Source organism: Silurus meridionalis, chromosome 4, assembly GCF_014805685.1.
Source record: "Silurus meridionalis isolate SWU-2019-XX chromosome 4, ASM1480568v1, whole genome shotgun sequence".
Taxonomy (NCBI): domain Eukaryota; kingdom Metazoa; phylum Chordata; class Actinopteri; order Siluriformes; family Siluridae; genus Silurus; species Silurus meridionalis.
The window spans coordinates 887,483-900,571 of record NC_060887.1 but is presented as its reverse complement, the minus strand read 5'-3'; the positions used below and the strand labels follow the sequence as shown (position 1 = coordinate 900,571).

At 37.4% G+C, this 13,089-nt stretch overlaps 3 protein-coding genes across 4 annotated transcripts in view; 2 read left to right on the top strand and 1 right to left on the bottom strand.

Moving 5' to 3' along the window:
- Positions 1-1,702, bottom strand: part of LOC124384485 (polyadenylate-binding protein 1-A-like) — a 5,707-nt gene extending 4,005 nt beyond the window's left edge. The window contains exons 1-3 of the mRNA XM_046847392.1: positions 1,673-1,702; positions 956-1,193; positions 770-824 (exon numbers count right to left, since the gene is read on the bottom strand). Of these exons, the coding sequence (XP_046703348.1) occupies positions 770-824; positions 956-1,190 (290 nt within the window). The 5' untranslated portion in view covers positions 1,191-1,193; positions 1,673-1,702. The remainder of the gene's footprint in view (positions 1-769; positions 825-955; positions 1,194-1,672) is intronic.
- LOC124384638 (eukaryotic translation initiation factor 4 gamma 3-like) overlaps positions 1-13,089 on the top strand; it is a 1,295,064-nt gene that overhangs the window by 757,416 nt on the left and 524,559 nt on the right. The gene's annotated exons all lie outside the window — the stretch shown is intronic.
- Positions 5,542-10,002, top strand: LOC124384586 (little elongation complex subunit 1-like). The gene is made up of 12 exons (XM_046847563.1): positions 5,542-5,593; positions 6,137-6,174; positions 6,293-6,375; positions 6,470-6,506; positions 6,592-6,642; positions 6,842-7,098; positions 7,296-7,464; positions 8,033-8,193; positions 8,425-8,615; positions 9,328-9,428; positions 9,523-9,621; positions 9,732-10,002. Exons 1-12 carry the CDS (start codon positions 5,571-5,573, stop codon positions 9,926-9,928), a joined length of 1,407 nt encoding a protein of 468 aa, XP_046703519.1. The 5' UTR covers positions 5,542-5,570; the 3' UTR covers positions 9,929-10,002.

Genomic DNA, 13,089 nt, shown 5'->3' with positions numbered 1-13,089 from the left:
TTGACCGGAACACAGTGTGTGTTTAGTAAAGTTTTGTAGGACATTATGAGGACAGTATGACTTACGCTGTAGATGGAACCACTGCATGTTCCTGGATGGATGGAGGTAGGGCTTGGTGTGGCGGCTGCTCCCTGTCCACTGCTCAGCCATAGTGATACACAGTGACCTCCTGCTCACCAGCTTTCCATTCAACTCTCTGACATGCTCTCTGGCATTAGTGTCTTCATCCAGAGAGGAATATCAGACAAATCCAAAGCCTTTGGACCGTCCATTGTGCAGTACCACCTGTAGAAGTGAGTGAGGAGATACAGAAAGCAAAAACATGAGCATTACATCACTCTCATGTAGAAAACCATGAGAAATAACAAGCACTGTCTGTATCCCATAATATAAACAGAACAGCGGTGTTCTTTTATCATCAACGCTCTGGTCTCACTGGTGAATGAACAATGAAGCACTTTTATTTAAAGGTCATTTTCTGAGAGCAGAAACTTGCTGCAAGTGTACACTGGTTCTGGTATAATAGAGGATCTAATCCTAATTCCTACAGAAAACAGAACAAATTCAGCATCCAATGTTTGAGTGCATGTGTGTGTTTGCATTGCTGACTTTAATAATACACACTGATCAATCACTCAGTATTAAACCAATTATTACATGTGACCAAACACAGCTGTGACCAAAACCTGCTCCAGATCATGAAGGTCTCTATAAAACACACTGGAAATAGAATCAGAATAGTTCCTGTGTGTCCAGTCTGAGAGGCTGCGGTGTGAATCCCCTGTTCCACTGCTGCTGGTTTTCTTTTCCAGGAACTGGAACATCTGTAGATGCAGACAATCATCTCATGTTAGCATCCAATCAGAAGGTAAATGTTGCTAACATGAAAAGTTATCTTCTGTTTTAAATCTTTAACTGCACTTAACACAAAACTAATCGGACGGCTTTGACTCACTCTGTGGATTGATGTTCTTGTTGGCGTTGGGTCTTGGGTCTGGGCAGGGTTTTGAAGGCGAGATGGTTTCTACCCTCATGCCGTGACTTCGTCCCTGGGTGGTCTGAGAGGGACTTAAGTACACAGTCCTGCTGCCCAGCACCCTGCCGTTCATCTCCACGATGTCTACTCGAGCCTCATCAGGACATGAAAACGTCACATACCCGAAGCCTTTTGAGCGTCCGTTCTCCATCATGACCTGTACGGGACAGCGAGCAGAAACACAAAGCAAAGAGTGCACATCAAACGTGTTAAAGGTTCACAATATCAGAGCTCTCCACATTCAGAAAATACTCCAGCTGAGTACAGGGAGGAAACCCCAAGTTACTGAGAACGAAGGAAAATGTAAGGATCAGTAGTTATAAATGACGTGTGCAGTGAGGACAGTCCCAAATCTCAGGAACGCTTCATACACGTCCTTCATCCACAATACAGTCCAGATTTCTCAGCAGCAGTGTGACTGTCTACAGAACAACAACATCCAGTGTGTTCATCACTTTATTTACATTTCTTTAGGATAAAAAAAACAGGAAACATTCAGCATTAGACTTTTGAGTAAGTTGTGCTGTGTGATTCGTGATAATCAGATTTATGGTGAGACATAAACACCTTCAACAAAGTCAGACTCATAAATAATATTTTACCTGATTATCTACACACAGTTATACATTTTCTCACATTCTCTAAAGTCTCCAAAAGTCCAAAGGACTTCAGTCTGTTCTTTTTGATCCTCCACCTTCTGCTCCTCAACTTCTGCTTCTCCACCTTCTGCTCCTTCACCTCTAAAGAAGTGTCAGATAGAGATGGGTTATATATAACATTCAACATGCGCCCAATATTACAAGAAGAGTATCTGTTCTTGATGAAGACTGTTTGTTCAGGTGAAATAACACAAGGCAGAACTTTCTCCAGACGGCAGGTCAGAGTTTTTGCTAAGATTTTCGTATCCTGGTCCAGGTGATTTACCAGAAGGCAGACTTGCTAAGGCTATTTCTGTATCAGATATAAACTCATCCAATTGTAATGCTGTACCTACACTTATTGTAGGAATACATACATTTTGAAAAAGGCCTCTAATGTTGAAGTGTCAGCAGATAAAGGAGCAGTATATAGTGATTTATAACATTGGAGGAAACAGTCATTGATTGTTAATACTGGAGTGTAGTGGTCATCATGTCTGTTTTACATGCAGAAGGTCTTGGGTTTGACCCACAGTGGAGATATGCTCTTGAGCCATTTTGGAATGTTTTTTCTCCATTACTGATAAAAGCACAATGCAGAAACATGCTGTTTATTTATTTTTAGGATTGAGTAACAATTTGTAATATATAAACCTTATTCATGTTTACAACCTGCATGGTCCCACTGGGAGTTGAACCCAGAACCTTCTGCATGTAAAGCAGATGTGATGACCCCTAACCTATGGATCCACACAATTACCTGCACAGCATAAATAAGCATAAATAATGATTAGGTAACATGTTTTCAGATTGCAACAATCCAGTTTTGGGAAACTCAATGTACCCTCAGCTTTCTATTCTCAGTTAAGTTATTTTCAAATACAGTAGTACATGATTAATTCATTAATATGAAGAAGATTAATCCTCATCATTGATCCTCATAGAGTGGCTGAGGAGCTACTCTAAAAGCTGTAAAATCAGTTTTCAGCCAACGACCCTGCTTCAGTGAAGAAAGACCTGAGAGACATGGTGCAGTCATAAAACCTGGAGCTTAACACGCTCAATACAGTGGAGATGATTGTGGATTTTAGGAGAAACCCCCCTGCTCACCCCCAACTCACCATCATGAACAGCACTATGGCAGCAGTGGAGTCATTTAGGTTCCTGGGCACCACCATCTCTCCAAACAGGAGTTGCTTTAATAACTGTCTGGTTCTGCTCAGCTGTAAAATCAGACACACATGTCTGACATTCTCCTTCTCTCAGGACGCACTACGCTCCAAACTCTTCTCAACCTGCTCCCTACTCTCACCACAAATCACAATACTGTCGGCAAACATCATAGTCCACGGAGAGACTCCTGTCTGACCTCGTCCTTATGTGCCTCTGCATGCTTTATTACGCTCTTCATTAGCGTTGAAGACATCCGATTACTCCTCCAATCCTTTAGTTCTACAAAGCCTTAAAATCTGGAAACAATTTAGAAAACATTTTGATTTCCAGGCAGCATCAGGTCTGTCTCCTATATATAAAAACCCCTCCTTTCTACCCTCTATTTCGGACAGATCCTTTGCACTGTGGTTTAGAAGGGGCATTGTAAACATTAATGATCTTTTTCAGGAGAATACATTTGTCACTTTTTCCTACCTGTCAGAAAAATTCAACCTCCATAAAACTCATTTTTTCCGATATCTCCAAATTCGTGATTTTGTAAGGAACACATCCTCTCATTTCCTGCACCCACCTCCTAAACAAGAGATTGATCGAGTTTTAGAAACAAAACTTTGTAAGGGTACTGTCTCTTATATTTATAAAACTATTTTTTTATTCGTTGTTCATTCGGGCTCTTCATCGCTTTCTAAAATAAAGAGTAACTGGGAATCGGACCTTAATTATAATTTCACGGATGAGGAATGGTCCAAGGCTCTTGGTCGTGTACATTCCTCCTCTATATGCGCCCGTCATTCGTTAATCCAGTTTAAATTGTTGCATAGAGTGTATTGGACAAAGACCAAACTATCTAAAATTAACCCTGGTTTGGATCCAACTTGTGATCGGTGTCGGCTCGCTACTCTTTATCATACTTTTGGCTTTGCCCAGCCTTGACCTCTTTCTGGACATCAATTTTTAAATCAATCTCTGAACACTTCATTTTAGATATTAAACCTTGTCCCCTAATAGCATTATTTGGACTCAACCCCACAAATCCCTCCTTGTCCTCCTTACAATCAAACATGCTCGCCTTTTGTTTAATAGTAGCAAAGAGACTTATATTACTGAACTGGAAGAATCCTCACCCACCCAGTTCTTCTCATTAGATACATGACCTGTCTCAGTTTATTCAAATAGAAAAGATCAGATTTACATTACTTGGTATTACGGAAAAGTTTTACACCACCTGGCAACCATTCTTATCATATTTAAGAGAAAGAGGAATGGGAAAAAAAATAATAAAATCCTGTTCTCTTTGTTTGGACTTCTTGAGCTCTTCCCCTTGTCCCTGACTTCTTGGTAGATGTAGAAAGAAGAAAGGAAAACATATATCCTATGAGAGTGTTAATGTATTTAGGTGCAAATCTTTTGGGGTGTTTTTTTTTGTTTGTTTTGTTTTGTGTTGTTCTTTCTGCTGTTATTTCCTTTTCTTTCTTTCTTTCTTTCTTTCTTTCTTTCTTTCTTTCTTTCTCCTGTTCTTGATGCTCACATTCATAATTGTGATTGTGGTATAACTTGTTGTTGGACTAAATTAACCACTGTTCCATTGTCTTTCTCACCTAAGTGTCTTTCTGTCTGAAGTGCATCAATAAAAAAAAAAGAGTTGACCTCGTCCGTTAACCTGTCCAAAACTGAAAAGGGCTCAGAGCCGATCATTGATGCACTTCACTGCTGTCACACATGTCCTGCATCACCCTCACACATGTCCTGCATCACCGTCACATACTTCTCAGACACACCAGACTTCCTGATACAATACCACGACTCCTCTCTTGACCTTCTCTATGTTCCTCCATCAACAATCTCAAAGCAAATAATGATAGAATTGAGAATTGAAAATGTAAGATGAGATCAATTTCCATTAGTCCTCGTGTAATAGTGTATATTTAGTTAGATACCCACAAGGTAAAGTATTTAACTGTAGACAAACCACACACTCTATATCTATTGTACAACACAGTGGCGTTGCAATGCAACGCATACGAGGCACAATAACACATGTGACGTCACAGTGCGCTGCGTGTTTAAAAGCGAACACGCGCACCGAACCGCGATTCATTTCAGAAGAAACACACTTGCGGTAAGTTTACAAGTTCATGTTCACGAACCTGATCTTTAGTGTCACCGATTTCATGAATGATCCTCGCTAGTCACCCGTTAGTCACGTGTGCACTCACAACTTCCGGGAAGCACGCTCTAGCTAGCATGAAACATATCAATAAACTTCCAACATCGTCATAATATGTAACACCATTACTACATTATTCTCACAAATACCTTTAAAGGCTGTAAGCAGTTGAGTAAACACGTCCCATCGTCATTCATAAAAACCGAACCGCAAAACTTCATTCTGGAGCTGAGCGGGCGTGCGCCACGCCCCCAGACCACGCCCCCTCCAGACACCACGCCCCCTTTTCATGAAAACCTACACATCATTATATTTCTAATAGTCACCTTGTGGATAATCTGCACACAAAAAAAGGAGAAAATACACTTTAGAAACACTGAGCATGATCGCATACATGTGATTGTCATAAAAATTAAAATACTGGAGGATTTGTGATTAAAACTGTTTTCTGTTTTCCAGATTCATCAAACTCTAGAAGTAAAACTAGAAAAGATCTACAGAAATGGAAAAGACACGCACAAGCCAGTCTGAGCTTCAGCCTTTGAAGACTCTAAAGATGCAGAATATCAGAACTCACAAGTATGTTTTTTTTTGTTGTTGTTGCTGTTTATATTTTATCCCAAAACTCAGTTGAATTCTCTATTCTGATTGGCTCGAAGCGCTTATTTTAACACACATCATTTTATAGTAAACATCGTACACAGAGAATGAAGGAAGGGGTAGCACAGTGGTTAAAATGGTCTAATCAGAAGGCCGTGAGTTCAAATTCCGCATCGATGGGCCCTTGAGCGAGGCCCTCAACTTCTCAATTGTTTAAATGAGATAATTGTTGCTCTAGATTCTGTAGGTATTCTGTAATTGTATGCTACACACATATAACCTAGGGAATTGTTTGTTTACTTAATTTTTTTCCTTTTTTTAATCAAAATGCTTATATTGAAACTAATATCTAATAATGTGTTCATAATAATAATAATAATAATAATAATAATAATAATAATTTTAGTAACAGTGTAACACTAACTATAACAATTATTTTGTGTCATTTTCAATGGGAAAAAAAATTGCAGCTTTAATATAATAATATAATAATATATTCAATTCTTTTCTTCTTTCCTACAGAAATGACAGTGTTGAAAAACAGCTTTTGGAACTTAAAGGTGTGTAAGAAAGTACAAGTTGATTATTACTGCATGATTCAGTTTTATTAAAATAAACATATAATGTGATAATGTGATCTGAGCACCTTTTCATTTCATTTTTGAAATTATTTCACAGAAGCGAACACCAAACAAAATCTTGAAATCCATGTCCTGAAATGCAAAATCAGCAGCTTTGAGAAAAGCTTTTGCTTAATGGAGGTACTTTCTTTTTTCATTTTTAAATGCAAACATCATTGAACTTTTAGTGAGAATTGTGACTAAATAAAACTGTAATTGTTTTGATCCTCAACAGGAAAAACTCTTCAAACAGGGAAATGAGTTGAACAAAGGTAACACTGAAATCTCTCTGAGTTTCTGTAGATGTTGATGTAGAAGGTATTTGCTTTGACTGTAATAAATTGTTTGTCATTACAGAGAAAAAGTGCTCCTCCACGCAGACTGAGAACGAGCAGGAAGCTGACAAAGGTATTTAGATGTGACATGTTATAAACTATTTTCTAGAGGAGATACAGATTTATATAAACATGTGCTAAAGCTATTTGTACATTTCCCTCAAATGATCAGATGATCAGATTGAAAGTTATATTCATTATGCAGAAATCAAACACGCAGCTTTGTTTTATTGTTTATTTTATTGTACATGTTTTATTTTATATTCATACAGACCCAAAGCCCACAGCAAAGAGAACTGGATCAGACATGTCACCACCCAGGAAAGCTCAAAAGCCTCGACTTGATGCTGCTTCACCTGATCCTACAAACACAACACACACAACACAATCTCTCCTGTACAGTGCGTTAGAAACACTACAAAAGTCCTGTTCTGATACAGACAGGATTCATGCACTTACAGGAACAAGTGAACTTCCTGTTCTGAGAGATGAAGAGAAACGCGTCATTTCTGTGTTTTGTGCAAACGAGGTCAGTTCAGTGCATGCGATTTAAACACTTTATTCTTTAGCTGTGGATTTGAGTTTCTCATATTTCAAAGTCGATCTATAATTCACTGGTCCTGATGTTCTTAAATTGAACAGTAGATATGATTGATCGAATATTGAATCTAGATTTTGGTTTATTGTTGTACATATCGAATGATCGTTTTCTTCCGTCTCATTTAGTGCTTAGTAGAGACGTTTCTCTCTGTGATTTTGAAGAAGATCAAGGCAGAGAGAGGGTTTATGGGACATGATCTCCTGCAGTCTCTCTGTAGGGTTTATGTAGGCGTGTGTCAACAGAGAGGAGACTCTCACAAAGCACATGGTCTCGCCTACAGACTCCTTAAAGAAGGTGAGATTATACTGATATTTCATTATTTATCTACTAAAAATGGACACTGATACAGAGATGACAATTGTGTCTTGTATCTGGTGATGTACAGTGGATGTAAAAAGTCCACACACCCTTATGAAATTGCAGGGTATAAAAATATAAAGATGTAAACGTAAATGTCAGATTTATTACATCCTTAATTTGATCTAACACTAAACAATAAATAAAAAATTTAAAAAATTCATAGGTTTTTTTTGTTCACAATGGGTTCTGGGCTCTGGCTGGAACATTCCAGAACTTTAATTATCCTTTCCTGAAGCCATGTCTTTGGTAAATTCGAAGTGTGAACTTCCTCAGCATTTTTTCAGCATTTTGACCAGCAGCCTCAAAGCATTATGTCACCGCCACCATGCTTTACAGACATTATGGTGTTTTTCCACAGGGTTTTGGGTGACTGAATAAATATTTTGTCTCCATCTTGAATTTCCAAAACCCGCAATTTCATACAGGCGTGTTGACGCTTTTCTATGCAACGTCTTTCTTTTTATACAGTGTATTTACGTCCTGTTGTCTTGTTGCTTTGCAGACTTTCTTGAAGCCCCCCAAGTGATTATGGGCATGGTGACAGCATGGCCAAGTATTTTATCCCATGACAGCTCTTTATGCCGAGCGATTCACATAGTGAGCAACCGGAAAGCAAGAGGAAAGATATTTCACTTCCTCAACAAGTATCTGCCCTGGAATGAGGTAAGAAGCTGATCCTCAGTGTTCCTCTCAGTGGCATTGTCTTTTTTTCAATTGGACTTTATCATGTATTTTACTGCCTTCTTATTCTAACTTTGATTTCCAAGTATCAGTGTAATCTAGTGGGACAAATTCCTTATAAATTCATGTTGTCACTACAATATTGTAACTATTGCTTTATTGCACAGCGAGTTTAAGAAAAGATTATATTTTCTATATTGTATTTTCTCCCAGGAGCCTCCAGGAAACATCCACAATGCTATCACCAGCACCCTGAAGTCTTTTCTGGAAGACAGCAGTCTGAGGTTCCTGGAGAACAGCTGGTATGGTTTTAATCTCTGCCCTGCTACCTGGAACTACATCTTCAGCCTGGATCTTCTGTGTGCACAACTGGGCTGGACTTGGACCATTACCAATATTATATGGTACTGAATGCAAAACATCTTCAACATATTTCATTCTCAGCTTTTTAATACTTGAACTTTTGGTTTAGAAATGACCGATTATTTTTCTATAACATCAGTGCTGAGAGGATTTCAGCTGTAAAGTTATTATTTAGGCGCCATTTTTATATCTTATCTTTAATACAATAAGATCTCACAGGGAAAAATTGGGTAATTGTTGATATGGTGATGTTTTGTGAGGAAATGTTTATTGTGCATTTATAAATGAAGTTTCCAGGATCAGTGTTCAGACAGTCAGAGAGAATTCTGTAACTTTAGCTGTAAGTATTTCACCATGAGAGGGTCTTTTTTCAGGAAGTGGTAGCTCAGTGGTGAAGGCTCTGGATTACTGATCGGAAGGTCGGGGGTTCAAGCCCCAGGATCACCAAGTACCACTCTTAGGCCCTTGAGCAAGACCCTTAATTTTCTGTGCTCCAGGGGTGCTGTAGTCATGGCTGATCCAGTGCTCTGCCCCCGGCTTTCTCAGTGGTGTAAAGTACATTATAAAGCATCATTACCTTTAGGACCTAGTTCTCATTCCTGACTTTTTCCATTAAGGGTCAAAGTTCTAGTGGTTGTTTGCAAGTTCCCATTTTTGTATAAACTCATAATTGATCGTAAAACCACAATGGCTGCTCCAATACCACTACAAAGACCCTCAACATATTCATTTCTCCTCTTTTTTATTTACTAGGAAGGATCTTTGGCTGATCCTGAACACTTGGCTGAGGCAAGCAAGAACAGAGCAAACACCGTTCCGAGACGTCTGTGTAGCAGCAGTTTTAAGGCTACTTGGTAAGTTTACTGTCAATCCTGTTTCGGAGCATCATCTCAGATTATTCCTGGATTCTTCATCTTTTCACTCGTGGTTTTTGTCCTTCTCAAACAGGGCGACTTGGTCAACTAGGACTTAAGGAGAACATGCTAACGTCACTCGAAAACCTGGCAAGAAGCATCAATCAGTTTGGAATGCAAAGCTTCTCAAAAGGTATTTCTGAAGCATCAAATAAAGATGTTTTTATCGATCTTAATCTTTATTCTCTGATTTTAGTTTTGTGCTTCAGCAGACCCTAATTTTGTATTGGATGTTGTGTGCAGGTATGCCATGGGAAGTGCAGCTCTCAGTCATCTATGCCATTCATGATCTGGCACCCAGCAACCCTGAAGCAGCTCTGAAGACTTTGGAATCATGGAAGAAAAACAGCACACAGCCCGTTCCCCCAGCCGTCATCAAATGCATTACGCAAATCAGCTTCCTTTGTCGTCAGACCGAGTCACAAAGATCACAGCGGTGATTTATCTCTTACATGAATAAAAAAAATGTATCTCTTACATGAACTTTGTACATGAATAAATGTCTATTAATCTATATTTATTTATAGAGCCATACAGCATTCAGTTTATTATAGTTTACATCTATGTGTAAAAAGTCTGCATACTATAGACTTCCTGACAGGAAGCAGTTATTTATGGATTTTATTACTTTACATTTTACGGCACTAGATGGCGCTGTTTCTTCAGTCTTCAGTCCAGGGTGATAAAAATAATAATTTATATGCTGAGGGATAAAGTCTTTTTTATTTATATTTGACATTTTATATTTGTAGATCATTTTTCTGGTCATTCTTACTCTTTATGAGTTAATTATACATTTATTTTTTGCAGTTTTTGTATTTCTTTAGTATTTCATTGTGACACTGTCTGGTCTTTAATGCTTTATACCAGAAAATTGAGACGCATAATATTTTTATGATATGTATTATTCTTTTTTGTTTGATGTGTTATTTGCTACATTTTTGATGTAGTAATGAATTTTTTATTATTAATTACAAAATTTGTTTTATTTGTACATTATTATAAATACTTTTTAAAAGCTTTCCCAAATGTCTTTTATTTTTCTTTTCTCATACACAGCTTTTATAGAACAACAACACAACAGACATTGTCACAAAGAAATACTAATAAAATACGTAAAGTACAAATATAAATGTGTAATTTAATTAAATGTAAAAGAGCAAAAATGTACACACAAATTATCTACAGATATAAAAAGTCATACATAAAAAGAAAATTAAGTTTACTCTTAAAATATATAATAATAATAATAATGTGTTTGTGATTCAGATTAAATAATGTCATATGAATTAGGATATGCAAATGAGCTGTGATGTCAGAAGACTTCTGATTTTTTTTTTCATTACACAACAGAAGAATTTTTGCACAAAATCTTTGCTGTTGAGAAATGTATCTAGTTCAGTTTATAATATAATGATAATTAATATAATAATAATGAATAAGAGGGTGCATAAAGTTCACCCATGTAGTTCAGCTTCAGCTATCAGTTGTAGAATCTAGTATTATAAAATATCATTTAGCAATATGCTTCAGAGAACATATAACATCGCTTATATTAGTTTAAATCCAAGCTTATAACCATTACTCAGCATTATTATAGTATATTAGTCAGAGGAAGACTGTGGTGTGAGGTTCAGGGAAGAGGTCAGACAGGGGCTCAGTGGTGGTGAAGAGGTGCTGGATGATTGTGGAACTACTGCAGAAGTGATAAGGGAGACAGTTAGAAAGGTACTTGATGTGACATCTGGAAATGGAAAGGAGGAAGCGTGGTAGTGGAATGAGGAAGTGCAGGAGAGCAGAAGGAGAAAGAGGTTGGAGAAACAGAATTGGGTTCGACAAAGTGATGAAAAAAGTAGGCAGGAGTACAAGGAGATGCAGCAGCAGGTAAAGAGGGATGTGGTGAAAGCCAAGGAAAAGGCATATGAGGAGCTGTAGGAGAAGTTGGACACTAAGGCAGAGGTGGCAAAAGTACACACATCCATTACTTAAGTAGAAGTACAGATACTCATGTTTTAAAATACTCGGGTAAAAGTTGAAGTACTGATTATACCTTTTTACTTAAGTGAAAGTAAAGAAGACTTGGCTCTGACATGTACTTCAGTAAAAAGTAGTTATTACTTCTACCTGTTTTAGCCGTTAACTGGACCTCACATCATATTACTTTTTATTTACTATGACATTATATGCCTATATATATGGCTGAGCAACCAAAGAACAGAGCAAACATGTTTAATTGTGTCACAGTATCAGGCTACTCTGGTAATAAATAATCTCATGTTTCGGAGCATCATCTCACATTATTAATTGGATCACATGTCTTTTACTGCCTTCTTATTTAACTTTGATTTCTAAGTACAGTTAATTGTAATGGATTTTAATTCTTTAGAAATTTATGTTGTATAAAATTGTAAGCTAACTTATATGCACTTTAAGAAAAATTATATTTTACATAAATATATATTTATAAGCCCAATTTTTATTTAATGCTATACCAGGTGTGCAGATCATATAGAACAGCAGCATGTTGATGATCAGGAATGTATCTGTTTTCTTAGTCATGTTCTAACCCCAAACTTACTGCCTTCTGCCTGCTGATTCTTATCTTTGTAAAGAGTGAGAGTCAGGACTTTATACACCAGTGGATTGAAAAGGCGACAGTAACAGGAAATCGGTTGTTCGGCTGAAATCAAGTGAAAATAAAGAATATATTTCACCAAATCAATGGATTAAAACTAAAGTAATGAGCCGGTTTTGAAACTGTAAGAAGTAAAAAGTACAGATATTTGTGTAAAATGTAATGAGTAAAAGTAAAACGTTGTCTGAAAAATAAATAGTGGAGTAAAATACTGAGTTACTTCCACCTCTGCCAATGACCGACACAACTATTGGAGGAGGTTCAGGATCCAGGATTGTGGTGTTAATAAATAAATCCAGGCAGTTCCATGGAAGTTCCCAATAACACAGTCCACACAGTCTTGATAAACCCTCTTCAGCTACATGTAACGACATTCCTCATTATTCTCTAAAAGTAGCATGTTCTCTTATGGGCTTCATGACCCTCTGTCCCATCCACAACTTCATCTCTTGGCTGTCTGTTCTTCTGACACATTTATTACTCTTGATAAATCAGCCTTCAAGAATAAGAGATGTTGTGCTTCATTACTGCTGATTCTAATCACACATTCAGCACTTCTCACAGTGTTAATGATCAGTGTAATTACTGTAAACATAAAATCTTTGCTGTTGAGAAATGTTCTAGTTCAGTTTATGATATAATGATAATAAATATAATAATAATGAATAAGAGGGTATAAGTTCACCCATGTAGACTTCAGCTTCAGCTATCAGTTGTAGAATCTAGTATTATAAATATCATTTAGCAATATGCTAGAGACATATATAACATCGCTATATTAGTTTAAATCCAAGCTTATAACCATTACTCAGCATTATTATAGTATATTAGTCAGAGGAAGACTGTGGTGTGAGGTTCAGGAAGAGGTCAGACAGGGTCAGCTGTGGTGGTGAAGAGGTGCTGGATGATTGTGAACTACTGCAGAAGTGATAAGGAGACAGTTAGAAAGGTACTGATGTGACATCT